Source organism: Solea solea, chromosome 6, assembly GCF_958295425.1.
Source record: "Solea solea chromosome 6, fSolSol10.1, whole genome shotgun sequence".
NCBI lineage: Eukaryota > Metazoa > Chordata > Actinopteri > Pleuronectiformes > Soleidae > Solea > Solea solea.
Genome location: NC_081139.1, coordinates 26,866,976 through 26,884,689, shown reverse-complemented (window position 1 = coordinate 26,884,689; position 17,714 = coordinate 26,866,976). Strand labels below are relative to the sequence as shown.

At 44.5% G+C, this 17,714-nt stretch overlaps 1 protein-coding gene across 1 annotated transcript; it reads left to right on the top strand.

The window, feature by feature from the left end:
* Positions 1-271: 271 nt before the first annotated feature.
* Positions 272-7,240, top strand: rpn1 (ribophorin I). Its single transcript, XM_058632661.1, has 10 exons — positions 272-642; positions 2,238-2,305; positions 2,596-2,902; positions 2,994-3,203; positions 3,501-3,693; positions 3,911-4,010; positions 4,096-4,234; positions 4,837-4,956; positions 5,514-5,759; positions 6,861-7,240. The coding sequence occupies exons 1-10, from the start codon at positions 403-405 to the stop codon at positions 7,041-7,043; spliced, it is 1,806 nt and encodes a 601-aa protein (XP_058488644.1). The 5' UTR covers positions 272-402; the 3' UTR covers positions 7,044-7,240.
* Positions 7,241-17,714: the final 10,474 nt, after the last annotated feature.

Genomic DNA, 17,714 nt, shown 5'->3' with positions numbered 1-17,714 from the left:
AGTCAAAAAATCAAAGACCACTAAATAATTAGGAAATAATCCCCTGATATAATAAAAATGAAATATATCAAGTCTATATGTTAATTTAATTATTTAAGGATTTATTTCACATTTGTTTAATATGTATCTATTTAAAATTGAATTAATGTGCATATGTATATATTTGTGTGATTATTTATTTATTTTTACGTAATTTGTTTACGCTGGTACTACATTAGTAGTAATAGGGACGTTGCTTAAAAGCGCCCCGTGACGTCATCACGTCGGTCTGAAGGAAGCGTCATCCTTTCTGATGTAGAGCGGCACGGCGGCCTCTCGTTGCTAGCTGCTCTACGTTTCCCCCTTCATTCTTTTCCGCTCTTATCCCGGGTTTTCAGCTTTTCAAGTCGCTTCAATTCAACCATGACACCGAAGGCGCCGCTTTTCGCCGCCTGCCTGCTCCTCGTTGCCGCTCTCGGCTCCGGGGTTTCAGCGGACGGTCTGGTGAACGAGGAGGTGAAGAGGACCGTGGACCTGAGCTCTCATCTGGCTAAAATCACCGCGGAGATCGTCCTGTCCAACAAGGGACACTCTGGCGTCCAGAGCTTCGTGCTGGCCGTGGAGGAGGACCTGGTCCCGCACCTCGCTTACATCGGAGCCTCGGTGAGTCAAACCCCGATGTCTGGATGTCACAGCGCTTCTGTTGCATGTAGCTAGCTAGCTAGCTTAAACCAGTTAGCATTTCAGCAGCATATGAGGCTTACACGTCACGTCTAGCAACGTTCATGTGTTATATAAATTAAGGTAAAGCAGTTGTGCGCAGTTAAATAACAGCAACTTTACAACGTGTTGACTGAATGGTTTGAATTGCAGCTGTTAGCTGGGGAGTGAGACGGCGTGAGCTATTCAAGCTAACAACCAAGGCTAGTCACCGGTAGCTACTGTTTCTGCAGCTAAAGGGCAATGCACGAACACGGGCTGTGGGGAGTAATGTATCTGCTCAGCCCAGGTGAATTAAAGCCATGTGTATTTGCTGAAGGATGTGGATGTATTAAACGTCAACTTCCGCCGCAGCGCTGCACGCTCTTTCTTTTCTCTCTGTGGCTGAATGACACGTATGCGCTGGTGGACAGTTCACTCACTTCCGCGTGTGACTGCGCAGGCATGCCTCTCTGTTAATGAATGAAACTGAAGCGCTGCGCTGGTTGTAAACAGAATCAGGAGCTGCGCGTTTTTACCAGAGTCTTGCGCGTTGCTTTCCACAGTAAATCTCTCAAATACCAAGTTTATTTAGAAGGGACCTTATTTGAACGTTAATGAACAATCCAAGAATGTAAACACACAGTAAAGTAAACGCGCTGTATACATTAAATGTATTATATTCATTTATATTAATATTATCTTATCATGTAGACTACTTTCTCAGATTATTCTACCTTCGACTGCTGCTCTGATATGTTGCTGATTGGATCATTAACAGCAACAAAGAGAAATGACCAATTCTTTTATTATTGTGTTGCATGTCCTAAATGTAAAGCACTTTGAGCTGCAGTCTGTGTATGAAAAGTGCTATACAAATAAAGTTTATCATACAAATAAAGCTTATTACTACTCCCTGGAGTGGTTAAAACATGAGGAAGTGCCCTACTGACTGCCATTCATACATGGCCTCTAAAGCAAAATTCAATCATTCATTTATCTTCTACTGCTGTACATCGCACTTATGACTAGCACTTTATAGTTTGGCTTACTTGAAGCACTTACTTACTTCTAGCTCTTGTTTGTACCCAAATGTTTAAATGCACATATTCTAAGTCGCTTTGGATAAAAGTGTCTGCCAACTGACATGTAATGTAATGCTTTATCCTCCACATGAGGGGGCGCTGGTGCCAATCCCAGCTGACATAGGGTGTAAGACAGGGTACATCCTGGACAGGTTGCCAGTCCATTGCAGGACCACACAGACATAAAACAACGCTCACACCTACGGTCAATTTAGAGTGAATGTGCCTCATCCATCAAAAATATAAATAAATAAAAGTATCGTTTGTAAAGGAGTGTCTTTCTAGTGAAGAAAAGTGAAGCAGTGCCCTATAAGATGCCCTTTCTACTTTTCGTTTCCTTTGGGTGCCCTTCCAGTCAATAGTAGCCCTACATGACAGTGTCCCATAGGGATGTTCAGTGCTGTAGTCAAAAAGAGAGGAACTTAACTGCAGCCTTTTTGCCATTTTCTAATTGCATTGCTTCAAATTTCACAGGTCAAGGGTGACGATGAGGAGGATGATGGTATGCTTGAACTCCAACAGACCAAAATCAAAGGCCAAAGGTGAGAGATCATGCTTTAATTTGTAGAACTTCAAAACTATTTCGGCCCAAGTGCTTCTGATCAGCATATCGGATATCGACAAAAAGTCAGATATTGTGCATCCTGAATGCAAAATACTGTAAATCACGATTAAAGAATAATATGGTAAAAGCTTGTGCCAGAGAGGAGATGATTTAAGAGAAGAAAATTTATCAGTAAATCAGGCAGTGTGTGGGATTTTGTGTTTGCTGAATTATGTCCTTTTTGTAAAAGTATGTAATCCATGCTCTCTCTCATCTGTTCCTGTGCAGTGGGGACTTTTACAAAGTGCAGCTGTCCTCCACTCTGTCAGCTGGGGCTCAGCTGAAAGTGAAGGTGGAGATGACGTTCAGCCACGTCCTGAAGCCCTTCCCCACACACATCACCCAGGCCGAGCGGCAGCTGGTGGTGTTTCAGGGAAACCACTACCTGTACTCGCCGTACCCCACCCGCAGCCAGACCACACGCGTACGCCTGGCCTCCAAGACCGTGGAGACCTACACCAAGCTGGGCAACCCGTCCAAGTCCGACGAGGTCATCGAGTATGGACCGTTCCGTGACGTGGCTCCGTTCAGCGAGGTATAGCTCGGACCAGAGTTCATCACCTTCAGATGGAACCCTGTGCTGAATCATTCTGTGCTTTTGTGTGTGTGTGTTCTCTACCGTTCAGGATACAATGAAGATCCATTATGAGAACAACGCGCCCTTCCTCACCATCAGCAGCATCACTCGCACCATTGAGGTGTCACACTGGGGCAACATCGCAGTGGAAGAGACCATCGACCTCAGGCACACAGGAGCCGTCTTAAAGGGCCCGTTCTCCCGCTACGATTACCAGCGTCAGTCGGACAGTGGCATCTCATCTGTCAAGTCCTTCAAGGTCTTTATGCAGAACACAATTACTTTAATCTGACTCATTTAGTGCTGCAACTATAGACTATTTTCATAATCAATCACTGATGTTTGTTAGTTGGTCCATAAACTGTCAGAAAAGATTGATGTTCTCAAACGTCTCTTCTCCACAAACTAAAATGATTCCGTTTGAAAGATTTCTTTGTTAATGTGGAGCAGAGAATTTTTAAGAAGCTGAAAAATCCGAGAAACTCAAAATAGTTTTATAATCATTTAATCCTTGCAATATTTTATGGTAGTGATAAGTGTCTTTTGTCCTCTACAGACTATCCTCCCTGCCTCAGCCCAGGACGTCTACTACAGAGACGAGATCGGGAACATCTCCACCTCACACCTGCAGGTTCTCGACGACTCTGTGGAGGTGGAGGTCAGGCCTCGCTTTCCCCTGTTTGGAGGCTGGAAGACTCACTACATCATCGGCTACAATCTGCCCAGCTACGAGTACCTCTACACCCTGGGTGAGTCGATCACTGACGACCCCTCTTTAATAGGTACACGGACTCCATAACCAGTTATGACCCTCATGCAAGATTATTTTCATTATCTAAGCCCCTTTTTTTAAAAACTAAAGAGATAATTGGTCACTGTCCCCACTTCTGAACAAACCTACAAAAGCCTGTTCTTCCGCTGGCGCAGACAGATTCTTCCTAACCACGGATTCTCTTCATCTCCCAGGTGACCAGTACGCACTGAAGATGAGACTCATTGACCACGTGTACGACGACCAGGTCATTGACGCCATGACTGTGAAAATCATCCTGCCAGAAGGAGCCAGGTCAGTGTCTCGTCCCAGAACATCCTCAGCACTGACGTCAGGCTGAGTCGTAGACATCGTTTTTTTTTCTGTCTTGTCCGAATAGAAACATCCACATGGAGACGCCGTACGAAATCGACCGTTTGCCAAACCAGCTGCACTACACGTACCTGGACACCTTTGGCCGCCCGGTGCTGGTCGCCACCAAGGACAACCTGGTGGAGCAGCATATTCAGGATGTTGTGGTGAGATGAAAGACTTTTATGCTTTTGTTTGTGGAATCAAATCGGTATTGGATCATTTTTATGGATTTTTAAGGATTTTTTTGTGCACTTTATATTTCCTAATATAAAATATATATTTTCTAATCTGAGTTACAAATAGAGCTGCAACTACCGATTCTTTTCATAACCAATGAATCTGTCCATTATTTCTCGATTAATGGAGTTTGGTCCATAAAACGTTAAAAAACATTGTTCATTGTTTGTCAAACCTGGAAATGATGATGTTCTCATCATGAAAATATAAGTAATTGTTTCAGCTCTAGTTACAAATTTTACTTCATTTAATAATACATCAATACAATACTACAGTGTGCTGTGTTCACTTGATAATCGATGTGATTTATTTCAGTAATAGAATAACAATGACAATGTTATTATTATTTGCAACAACCGCAGCTTTAATGCCTTATACTTAAGGGTTATATTTCTGAAAGTGAAATTGTGTTCACTTGTTGTAATCGATTTTTCTGCGTCCTGTTGGACTTCACTTGTGTCTGTTTTTGAATTTAAAAAAGAAAGAGTTCACATTGAAACGACGTAACCTCCTTGTGTTGTGTCCACAGGTCCATTATAACTTTAATAAGATCCTGATGCTGCAGGAGCCTCTGTTGGTTGTCGGCGCCTTTTACATTCTCTTCTTCACCGTCATCATCTACGTTCGCCTGGACTTTGCCATAACGAAGGTGGGACGTTGTTCATGTGTTCATAAAAAAAGTAAACCCTTGTTTTGCAGATCCATTATATGCAGCATTCTTCATCATCAGACATCAGCAAACAAAATGCGGTGTGTTTTCTTGCATTTCATGACGTGGTGGAAACTCCTCTAAACCCCTGCTCTGAGGCCACTCCTCACAGCCTGCTGTGAGTGATAGACGTGGCCACACATGAATGAGTAATCAATGAATGGATGATGTGAAGGCAGATTGTTCCGCATAGTCCGTTCATACGGTTGTCTTGAATTAGCGAGGTATCGGAAACCAATCGGAAGGTAGTATTCACTGTTGCTGGGCAGAATGGCCGCGCTGCGCTCTGGTTGGCGCGGCTCCGTGCTTGTGTCTCCCGCCCGCTTCCACACAGCGAGGACTCTTTCTGTGATGTAGTCCAGTGAAACACGACACACGGGATCTTTTATTCTGAAAAGTAAATCGGATGTTTTGTTTTCCTACTTCCTCTCCCGCTCCTGCTGCATATCCACGTATCCATTTTGTCTTGATTTATTTTTCTGATTCTCTTGGTCCAGGACCCCGCTGCTGAGGTACGCATGAAGGTGGCCTCCATCACGGAGCAGGTCCTGACTCTGGTCAACAAGCGTCTGGGTCTGTACCGACACATGGACGAGGTGGTGAACCGCTACAAGCAGTCCCGCGACACCGGGGCGCTCAACAGTGGCCGGAAGACGCTGGAGGCCGACCACCGCGCTCTGACCAATGAGATCAGCTCGCTGCAGGCCCGCCTCAAAGCCGAGGGCTCTGACTTGGCTGATAAGGTGAGTGACACGAGTGTGCTTGAAGATGAAACTGCGTTATCTGCCGTCTCCTCTGCTTCACTCAGAGCTTACAGGTGACTCCACTGATGTGTTTGTCATCTGTGGTGTCGATCTCGCCGTGTTTCCACACACTGATCCCCAGATGTTTTGGTGTCGTGGTTTATCTGCTCATGAGGAGACAGTTTCCCAGAGAGCAGAAATGTCTGTGTCCTAGATTTGGTCCACATTCATAATAACGCAGTAGAATGATGACTCCTGTTTGCCCCGATCTGGACCTCAGAATAACTGCTGCATGGCCTCGTCTTTACCACAGGTGGCTCACTAAAGATTGTCAAGAGCAGGGAATATTTGCCAAAAAGTGAAAAGTCCACAATTGTTGAAAAATACTCACGCCACATTTAACATTATAGATTAAATGTCAACTATTTTGATATTTCAGCTTCTTAAACGTTAATATATCTGACAAAGAAACCAAACGCAAGTGCTTGAAAGTTTGAACGTTGAGGTAAACTTTGTTTACAAGGTCTCCCTTGTTTGTTACGACGCCACCTGCTGTTTCACGCCCTGCGTTGCTTGATGTACAAAGACGAGGCCGACGCAGGACTAACGTGGAGTCATGATCACTAACTGTCCACGGTCTCTCTCTCCTCCACCGTTGACGCGCAGAACAATGAGCGAGTAAAGTTGAAGCGAATGACGACGTGATGCCTGGGAAATGAAAATCCCAAAGATCTCTGTCTCACTCGGATGCCATCGTGGACGAAGCGGCTCTTGGAAGTTGCCCTCTCATCTTAAGCTGTGTCGGCACATTTGCTCCTTGAATTTGAGGTCACTGGTCCTGGAAAGTCCTTGAATTTGATGTCGACCAAGGTGTGGGGTGGTTTCTGATGGCTCAGGAGTGCAGTGATCACCTCCAATGATGTCATAGACCTGTTCCCCCTCCCTTATCTGAATCTGAAGTGATTTATGTTAGCCAGGTTTTCGTCACGTTATGATTGTTTTTGTTACGTGTCGTTGTGTCGGCTGCGGCACGATCGTATTTTCGGGGCATTTAACTCAATAAAGGCTAATTTCTCTGTTCTGACTCATTCACGGCATCAGGTCGGCGAGGTACAGAAGCTGGACGGCCAGTTGAAGGAGCTGGTGTGCCGCTCCTGCCAGGAGGCGGAGCGACTGGTGGCCGGGAAGGTCAAGAAGGAAGCGTACATCGAGAGCGAGAAGACTCTGACCGGCAAACGACAGGATCTCGTGAGCCGCATCGACAGTCTGCTGGACGCCCTGTGAAATATTCCACACACACACACACACACACACACATATATGCGTGCTACACCATACATTCGACTGTGAGTATGTATCAGAATTACAATTAAAGCTTCTTTTTTTTTTCTTTTTCTTTTTTTACCACCATTGAACCCAGACATGGACAGTTTTCAACCTCGTCTTCAGGCAGTGACGCGTTTATCCAAACACTGTTCTGAACTTGCTGCGTCACCGCCGCGGTCGCGTCAAGGGCTTTGTTTGGGTCCGCTTGTCGCGCTTTGTTTCACGCACGCTGTTTCCTCATCCTAATCTGGACTGTAACTGTTAATCTTTTGTGGGTTTTTTTCACGTGCGGTTAAAGGATTTTCTCGGCCTCATGTCTTCGCTCAGATACGTCCCAGTTTTCTTCGACCGAATCATCTCGAGCTCTTACAGGATGAAGGTGATCGTCGTGCACTTACGACCGTTTTCTACGTTTGTGTTTGGAAAAGTTGAAGCTCTGAATTTTTTCCTGTTTTTTCCCCCCTAACTAGTTTTCTATGTTTTGTATGGTTTTCTTTCTATGAGTGGTTTTTCTTTCTTTTCTTTTTTTTTTTTTTACACCATGAGATTAGTGAAAACATGAGATTAGGTTGTATGTGAGGAAAGACATGAGAAGCGGGGACACGTCGTGATTGAGATGAGCAGTGATGTGGAAAAAGCTGTCGAATTTCAAATAAAAGTTTGAGAAACTCAAACATTCGTCGTGGTCGTTGTGTTTTCATGTCATTTTATTTTATTGACTGACTTTTATGGGCGTCAAAACTAAGGTCTTTGTTCATTTGGTGAAGCAATACCTTTGAAGAATCACAAGAGGGCGCACTTGTATCAAAAATCAATACTTTACCATGTTTGATGAAGGTGATTACACACTGGAGAAATTCACTTAGTCAATAAACAATAAAACAAATACAAAATGAGGGCAAAAACATAATATAAGGTACAGAATAAGGAATAAAACAAGAATATAAAGTCAAAATACAAGAATAAACAATAATATAAGAACTTACTAGAGAATATAAAAATACAAAATAGGAATAGAATAAACAGATAATGTAAAAAATACAATATGGGGACAAAAACATTGTGATGAAAGATAAAGAATATAAAAAGAAATACAAAATGGGATTAGAATTATCTTTAAAATGAGGTTAAGAAAGTAAAAATACAAATTTAGAGCAAATAAAAAATGGGCATACAATAAGCAATAAAACAAGATAAAAACAATAAAATAAAGTGCAAATACAAGAATAAACAAAAATAAAAACATGGGAACATGAATAAGCAATAAAACAAGATAGAAAATACAAGATAAGCTTTTAAAATAAAAGGTAAAGAATATAAAAATACAAAAAGTGGGTATAGCATTAGCAATAAAACAATAAAAAAGACAAATAGTAAACGTGAATATGCAATAAACAAGATATCAACAAGAATCTAACATAAAATTTACATAAATGTGTAATAAAGACTATTTACTGTGACATGTTTGGTTGCCAGGATGTGAACAATCGGACAGAATTATCCTCTCAATCAAAGTGTTGTGCATTGTTTTAAAAAAATGAGACTTGTGTCAATCAAACAACTTTCACACGACTCATGCCCCGCCCCCCTCGTTCAAACACTGGCACCTCGCGGGGAATTTCCAGCACATTGTTGCGCAGCTCGTCTCAGGGTAACTCCGCCTCCCTGCAGTTCACAGACTGGATCACGACCGGCCTCAGTCGCAGTCTGAGCTCAGGACAAACACACAGGGTCAACCGGAGGTCATCGCTTTCCCTCTGAGGTCACCGGGGTCCCGGCAGGTCATTTCCTGTCCCATAATAAGTGGCCTCACAATGACAATGCAGACATATTGTATGTGCCATACAATAATAATTCTGAAAATACACAGCAGGGGGGAAGGCAAAGACAATGTCAGTTAGCGCTGATGCTCAGCGCTGGTGAGGGGCCACACAATGGCATTTATGTTTGCACTTTCAGGAGACGTGGAGTCTCACTGCTAACACCAGCGGAATAAAACTGCTCCTGCTGCTGATGCTGCTGCTCCACCTGCAGCAGCATCAGCATCAGCAGTTCTAAAACATATACATTTGTTGGAATTTTGCCTCGGTTTTCACCTTAGGGGGGCGCTATAGAGCCCTTGAGCAACACACAGGTCTGGGAACTATGCCAATATCGCATTTTCACCAGACCTGACCTGCATGATAAGTTTCAAGAGTTTTTATGCACGTTAACGCCCTCAAAAATGATCGCAAAGCCACGTTTTCGGCCCCTTGCGTTAGTGGCTCGGGCCCTAATAATAATACTTGGCTCCTGTGGAGGATAAAGTGGTAGAAGATGGATGGATCAGTGGTTAACACTACTGACTGGGCTGGGGTGGGGTTTGATTCTGGGTTAGGGTGTGGTCATCCAGTCGGGCCCTCATGTCAGGGCCTTCATGCTATAGGCCTGCACCTCAAATGACGTGGCCCAGGTCAGGTGTTGAGGAACCTGGGCAACCAGACAACAGAAATGTGATGGTGCTCTACTGTAAGTGTTGATAAGCAGCAGCAGCAGAGGAGCGCAGTGGTGATGGATGTGGCAGCAGAAGAAGAAGAAGGAACACGAGACGTTTGAGGAACACCACAGGCTGAGAGAAGAGCTCGAGGAGATGTGTGGAGTAAAATCCCAGATTAGGAGATGATTAGGAGAACGAGGAGGAGAAAGGACCATCTCAGTGGGTGAGTGGAGAATTTATTTTGTTATTTACTGAACATTACTCAGGTCAACGTTTTACTTTTTTACACAAAACCTTAAAAACAAAACAAACCCTTTGATGCTTCTTTGAATTTGGGCTCAGGTTTTTGTATCAGAGTATCAACGAAATCCAAGGCAGCTACAAACCTGATGACCAGAGAGGAGCAGCTGTGTGTGTCTGTGTGTGTTCTTGTATCTGTGGCTCTGTGAGGACCAGAAAAAATAGTCTAAACCCTGCAGATTGAGGATTTTGGCTGCTCCTCACTTGGCTTTTTGGGGACCTGGTTTCAGGGTTAGAGTTACAGTCAGTGTAAGGGTTAGGGTGTGTGTGTGTGTGTGTGTGCGTGTGTTAGAGATTTGTGAGGACCAAACAATATTATCGTCATAGTACGGGAGGACATTTTGTATTGAGAGGACATTTCAGCAGGTCCTCACAACTTCAAAGGTCTTTGGATGAATTGACTAAAGTGAATGAATGATTGTTGTTTCAGTGTGTGTGTGTGTGTGTGTGTGTGTAATAACATGCTGACAGTGAGGGTGGTGGCTCTGTCTCAGTGATTTATGAGACTGTGCTGTGAAGGGTCTTCTGAGCAGGATATTGTTCCGTGACTGGTGACTTCTGCATCTCTCTCTCTCCCTCTCTCTCTCTCTCTCTCCCTCTCTCTCCCTCTCTCTCTCTCTCTCTCTCTGTCTCTCTCTCTCTGTGTTTTAGAGAGTGAGAAAGATTAAGAGGCAGAGCACTGCAGGTGAGCCCTCAATGTAATCAATCACCACCACGTCACGAGGCCTGCAGCGTGTGGATTACCCCTTCAACTGATACCTACAGTCTGACTCCACATTTTTTTGCATATTCATTATTTCTCTGGCAGATAAAGAAAGAACACCCTCTGCATCATTACTATACTTCAATACTTGATAATAATCAGCCTTTATGCCTGAGCAGGAGGACCATGACAGCTCAACCACACGGTCCCTGTACCAGTCCCACACCCTGCACATAGCCCCACCATCCACCTCTCACACACACACACACGCTTTGCCACATCAGGATACAGTGCTGCACATGAATTCCGGTTTTAACAGTATTTTGCATGGTTCTCACCAACAGATCAACCGCAGTTGTGCTGCGACCAGTAATCACATCCTGGGCCCACAGGACGAGGCCGAGAGGTCTCAATCAAGAAGCGGCAGCACGAGACAACGCAGCAGAGCGAGTCGACGAGTGGTGACATCATCTGTTAGCTACTGTCCCCGTGTCCTGCAGGATACAGTCACTCAGAGGCCACTTTAGGAAGCACGCGTGATTGCTGCTCCAGGGACGAGTGGTGGGAGTGACGCCAGGTTTGGTTTTTCTGCCGCTGCCGGCTCCTAAAAACTGGCTGACGACCTTAGACGTGTGCTGACGGAATCCTTTTACATTTAAATTGCTGCCAAATCTGTAATCTAGACCAGATTTTTCCCCATATTGCATGTTCCACTGTGGCAGGAAACCAGAGAACCTGGAGAAAAGCCGGGCACACGCAGGGAGAACATGCAAACTCAATGCAGAAAGGCCCTTGTTTCAACCTGGGCTCGATCTCCGGTCTCCTTGCTGCAAAGGCAAGAGTGCTAACCACTACACCAACTGTGTGGCCCTGTGGCGGCAACAGACCAATCAAATTCAGCTACAAACCTTTCACAGGACACAAGTTTGAATCAGTAGTGTCTCGTCAATAGGGGGCACTATTAGGTCTAAGAGTGTAGTTTTATGTTCCACGTTGTTTTAAGTCGCTGTGGGGTAACCTAAAAGTTAGTCAATTATTTGGTAAAATTTGCCAAAACTTTAGTAAAATTAGCCAAAACTTAGTTTAAGGTAGTCAATTATTTGGTAAAATTAGCAAAAACTTAGTTTAAGTTAGTCAATTCTTTGGTAAAATGATCAAAAACTTAGTTTAAGTTAGTCAATTCTTTGGTAAAATTAGCAAAAACTTAGCTAAAGTTAGCCAAGAGGTAAAACCAGTCAAAACCTCTGTAAAATTGGCCAAAACTTTGGTAAAATTAGCAAAAATGTTGTTTGTTAGTCAATTATTTGGTAAAATTAGCAAAAACTCAGCTAAAGTAGCCAAAAGAGGTAAAATCAGCCAAAAACTCTGTAAAATTGGCCAAAACTTTGGTAAAATTAGCAAAAACTAAGTTAAAGGTAGTCAATTCTTTGGTGAAATTAGCAAAAACTTAGTTTAAGGTAGTTAATTATTTGGTAAAATTAGCAAAAACTTAGCTAAAGTTAGACAAAAGAGGTAAAATCAGTGTGTGTGAAGAGAGAGAAGCCAGTGTACGAACAGAGTTAGCATTAGCCACTATGAAGTGGGGGTAAATATGTGTTGCATTCCAACACGAGTGTGTGTGTGTGTGTGTGTGTGTGTGTGTACAATCACATGTTCCAATACTTTTAATACAAATAATGCTCCGTTCCAAACTGCGTGTCAGGTCCAGATGGAAATAAAAGCTGAAATGTTGATCTCTTGTCACTCTTTCATCTTTTGATGTTCAGGTTACGGCAAAAATAAAGGAATTGGCCTCACTGTTCCACTGTATGTGCTCTGCTCCAAACCTGACTCAGACCAGCTCCGACTGTTTCCAGCTCAGTGTCTGCCTGTTCATCCTCTGTCTGTCTGTCTGCCTGTCTGTCTGTCTGTAGAAGTGAGGGTGTTAACCTGGAGCAGCCACAGCTCCTGGAGATAATTATCTCCCCTGAGCTTCCACAGGAAAGTTAAAAACACTTCACAGAAAGACCCTGGTTGTGACCGGGTCGCGACCCCGGGTCTTCTTGATGCAGAGGGTGATGAAGAGTTGATCAACTACAGATCACAAATAATCTGTCTTTATTTGCCAACAGCTTCCTGACAAAATGTCCCAATTTTCCATTTCATTTCCTTGAGACTTACTGTACATTAACCTTAACCATTAACTACTATTGGGCCTAACCCTAACCACACAACACGTCTTCACCTTAAAATGTAATAACTGATGTTATGTGGACAAATAAGGTAACTGTGTAAACAGATTTAGGACACACACACACACACACACACACACACACACGTTCATTCAGTGTAGGCCGCTCATGAACTGATGTCATCAAAAGGAAGAAACATGAGCCACATTTACACATTTCACACACTTCACCTGCGCTGATTCCCGCTGGCGCTGCTTAAAACACACTTCTCCACAACAGCAGCAGCTCTGTGTCCTCCTCCTCCTCCTCCTCCTCCTTCTCCTCTGCTCCGGCCATTCCTCAGTGACAGCGAAGCCTCTGAAGGAGAGTGGGGGGGGGGAGTGAGGTGAGGGATGGACAGACGGACGGATGGATGGATGAAAGCCTCGCAGCTCAGGATTCCCGGGACCGTGCGTCCTGTGCAGGTGGCAGGTGTGATCAGGCCGGTGTGCAGGCGCGTGAGGGCGAGGAAGAGGAGGACAATGACGGCGTCTGTGGGCCTCGGCCGCAGCTGCATGAGGTGGAGAGGAGCTGGGGTTGACAGATCAGATCAGGCACACAAGATGGAGGAAGGGAAGGAGAGAGCGGGGAGATGGAGATGGGACTTCAAACAGAGGATTGGCTCCTGGGTGTGGAGAGACGCATTCTTGTCTGGCTTTCAGGAGGCACAGAAGCAGGAGAGCATCAAAGTCCAACCTCGTGTAGTGTTTACATGCACTTCTGCAGGAGCCTCTTCCTGTATCTGTGCATATTCATGTCACCCTCCCTCAGTGTATGGATTTGTGTTGAGGAGACGATAATCCTCCTCGCTAACTGTCCACAGCTCCCACTAACACCCACTGATCTCTGCCACATGGCGCTCCATCAAAGCACCCACGCTGCACGGCTCTCGCCGCGCGCCCGCGTGGCTCGTGTGTGCGTGTGTGTCCCTCAGCAGCAGATAAAGGTCTGACGCTCCTGTTAGACTTTGAATCGTGCAAAAATGGACGTTTGAGACGTGAAGCTCGGGGAAACAGGAGAGAAGTTAGTCATTAAATTGTCCACACACACGAAACCCTGTCTGTTTCTCACGTAGAGATCCACTCGTCTCCTCTCACACTCTGTAAAAGACTTTATTATTACACCAGTTTGAGGAAAAGAGACAAAATAGCCTCAAAATCACAAGACTCCACCCACTACCTGCAATCAGCTGTCAGTCACTGCTAACCACACCCCCTAGTTTATATAAACCCGGCCCTGAAGAGCTCTGAGGCTGTTTTCCCGCCAATCAATTTGAAGAACAAAGACTGTCTCACTCACAGATTTAAAATTCTTTTCATCTTTATTTCTTTTTCTTTGATAGTTTCCTGCGTTTAAAGACCTGAGTGAAGCCACGCCATTGTACAGGGATGCGTTGCTGAAGTGAGTTGAAACCTTTTAATTTATTGTTACTACTTTGTTTAATTAGTCACATGCAGATGTGTGATATCCCTGTGTTTGTGAAGGAGAAATCATCCATTAACTGTCACCAACAGTATCACACATGCATCTGTTGAAATGGTTTCGTGGATTAGGATTGGATTAGCTGTGTTTGTACGCGGCATGTTAGCTGTATTTGTATGCGACACGTTAGCTGTTTTTGTACGCGGCACGTTAGCTGCGTTTGTACGCGGTACGTTAGCTGTGTTTGTACGCGGCATGTTAGCTGTATTTGTACGCGACACGTTAGCTGCGTTTGTACGCGGCACGTTAGCTGTGTTTGGGCGTGGCTTCTTCTTCCCAGTGTTGGTGTATTTCCTTTGCAGGGTTACAGCGCCACATACAGGCCTGGCATAGACACTACAGCAGTTTCCCAATGAGCAGCGTTGGAAATGTTACTTTTAAAAAAGTAGCTAGTTAGAGTTACTAGTAACTTCTCCCAGAAGGTAACTGAATTAGTTACTGAGTTACAAATGTGTGTTACTTTCAAGTCCATTTTAAGTGCTCAAAGATTTTGGAGCCCACCTCCACCGCCTCTAACAGAACTTCAAATTCACGTGCATGTTGTATTATTTACGATAAATCTGGATATTATAATGAAATAGACACCTAATACAATAACTAACTAACAGAAACAGTTTAACGTTGCTGTGGGCAACGACGCGAGTCCAAGGTACCTCGTCTCCCTCTGTGTTCATGGCCGCTCGTTTGGTGGAAGCGTGTGATGCTGAACGATCTTTCATGACGTCGGACACCGATGTGGAGAAGCACTTCTGTCAAGGTCATAATGTGCATTTAACGTATAAATTCTTTCCTTTCATTTCATTTACAGAAAAGTAACGGCTATACTTCCTGTTCAAGAAGGCTGCGTTAGGATTAACCGAGCCGCCATTCAACGTGTTGTTGATCCTTTACTTCCTCGTGTCGATATGTGTGTGTGTGTGTGCGACTACGGTAGCTTTTGTTTGTGTGCCGTCCAATCTGCCTCTGATTGGTTTACAATGACATTTGACTCTACCTCAGCCAATCATCATCACTTATGCGGTCGTTTCGCCTCGGTGTAGAGATGCAGCTGGTCTGACGAAAACAGCTTCAATGAGCTGATAATTAAAGTAACGTGCTGCATTTTCTGTCGGTAACGACGTCATCATGTTTGAAACAGTAATCCATTAGATTACTCGTTACTGAAAAAGGTAACGCCGTTAATCCCATCACTGCCAATGAGATATACATATGATTGTGTACTTGTACAAACCTGTCTTTAAAGACCTGGTTGTAGATATGTGGCTGCAAATGAGTTATTACATTATGTACAGATTTGCTTTTGCCACAGTTTAGGTCACGTGATTTTGGGTCACTGTAGTTTGCCGTCTTTACAAACGCTCTAAACGCTGGACTTAGAGTCGTTTTCAATGGTTTTGTAGACGACATTTCTTGAAATGAAGAGAAACAGATTGCACTGCAGGGAAAGTTCCATCTGGATGGTTTTGAGTTTAATATGAAAAACTTTATTATTATGATGATAATAATAATAATGACAATAATAATTATAATAATGATCAGTGTTTCTCAAACCTGCAAATGATGATGTTCTCAAATGTCTTTAGTGTTGTGAATTATGAGTTCATTGGCTCTTCTCAGTCCTGGTCCTCAGAGACCCCTGACCTGCTCCAGCACACCTGGGTAGTTATCAGGCTTGTGCAGAGCTTGACGAGTTGGAATCCAGTTTGTTGGAGCACGGCAGCGTGTGAAACATGCAGGGCAGAGGGTTCCTGAGGAAAACACCGTCTCATCCATTGACTGTGTGTTAATCTGCATTATCACAAATAAGTGGTGCAAATGTCAAGGCCTGAAAATGGACGATCTATGGCAGAGTTTCTCAGACCTGGTCCCGGTGACGTTTCCCTGCTCCAGCACACCTGATCCACATGAATGAGTAGTCCGATGACAAGTTGTGCATTTGAACCAGGTGTGTTTGGAGCACATGCAGGGCAGTGGGTCACCAGGACCAGGACTGAGAGAAACCCTGGTCTGTGGTATCTTCTTGGATCACAGGAGTGAAACAAAGCTGCTCTGTGTTAAAAAAGCGCTCTCTTCTGAGGATGTGCTCACACACACACACACACACACACACACACACATACATTTCCTACTTTCTCTATCAGACCTGATTAGAGTGACAGGGGCACTTCCCATTGGTTGTGTGAGTGGCCCTCTCCTTCCCAGGGCAGCCAATTTCCCCTACTCCACAGCTGATAGGAAACTTTGATTGTCCACTGAGCTCAGGAGAAGACAAAGAGATTTTTCCTCTTGCAGTTCACATATCTCTCCATCACATCTCCCCCCCCCCCCCATCTCCTCCTCTCCTCCTCTTGAATCTTTTCTCGACACTTTTCCATGCATGGGCCCCGGACTCGCTTTCTGTTGCGGGCAGCAGATGGCGAGTCCATTAAAGTGGCGCGGGCAGCTTTGATGGGCAGGAAGTTTCACTTTATTTGGTGACATCTGCTTCCTGTGACACAATCCTGCCCCCGGTACATGATGTACTGCGTTGGCTTACCACTGTCCTCTAATGGCATTCCTGTCAGTCAGTGCTGGCAGCAGAGAGAGGCGGGAGCGTGAACATGCTGGTATGTACAACTTTCACGTTTGGGTGTAAGCGTCCTGAACCGTGTGGCGGGCCAACAGGAAATGTCTCCCTCTCTCTCTCTGCTGCCGATGCTGGCCGCGCGCACACACAACACACTTCCTGCCAGAGCTCCTCTGACTTCCTGTCCAGCCACCGGGAATCCCAGCTGGAACATTCCAGCTGTGCACTCACTCTCCGTCTGCACGCAGCTCGATGAGCTCACTGTAGTTTCTGAGCAGCTCGAGGTTTTTCTACTTGTGGCTGAAATGAACATATCGTGTAAAACTAAAGTGATACTGAAATGAAATCCACAGTCTGTGTCGATCCTGATGGAAGCATCTGAAACTCTGCATTTTAATAGATGGTGTAGGTCAGTCAACCACTGGGTTGTGGTAAAATTTCAATTTAGTGTCTGCATTTTTAATATCGATTCCAGGACGATACTTTTATTGATATTGATCTTATTAAAGGGTAACTAAAGTGTATTTTCTGAGACTAACTCTGCCCAAAATGCCAAGGAGTGGGCTGAGAGGAGGGATCAGTGCAGGGGATGTTGGAGCTGTGGGTGGAGCTCAGTGAGACGATCCTCTCAATGAACGAATGATTTGGCGCATTTCCATCATACAGTTCTAGCACAGCTCGGCTCGACTCAGAAGAACCTGCTACCTGCTCCTTTTTTTAGTGTGAGGTTCCAAGCGAGCTGAGCCGATACTAAAATGGGACATCAACAGACTGCCGGCTACTGATTGGTCAGAGATGGGCAGATTATTGAGTGATACCCAGTCAATATCACAAAAGTATTCCTTTTTAATGGTTGATACTGAAGATGAATTGAAGTTCCTGACACGAGGGA

Excerpts from the sequence above, each read along its gene's own strand:
- rpn1 (XM_058632661.1), top strand. The coding sequence starts at position 403 with ATGACACCGAAGGCGCCGCTTTTCGCCGCCTGCCTGCTCCTCGTTGCC. Across the intron at positions 2,306-2,595 it reads ACCAAAATCAAAGGCCAAAG|TGGGGACTTTTACAAAGTGC; the intron begins GTGAGAGATCAT and ends GTTCCTGTGCAG. Across the intron at positions 4,011-4,095 it reads ATCCTGCCAGAAGGAGCCAG|AAACATCCACATGGAGACGC; the intron begins GTCAGTGTCTCG and ends TTGTCCGAATAG.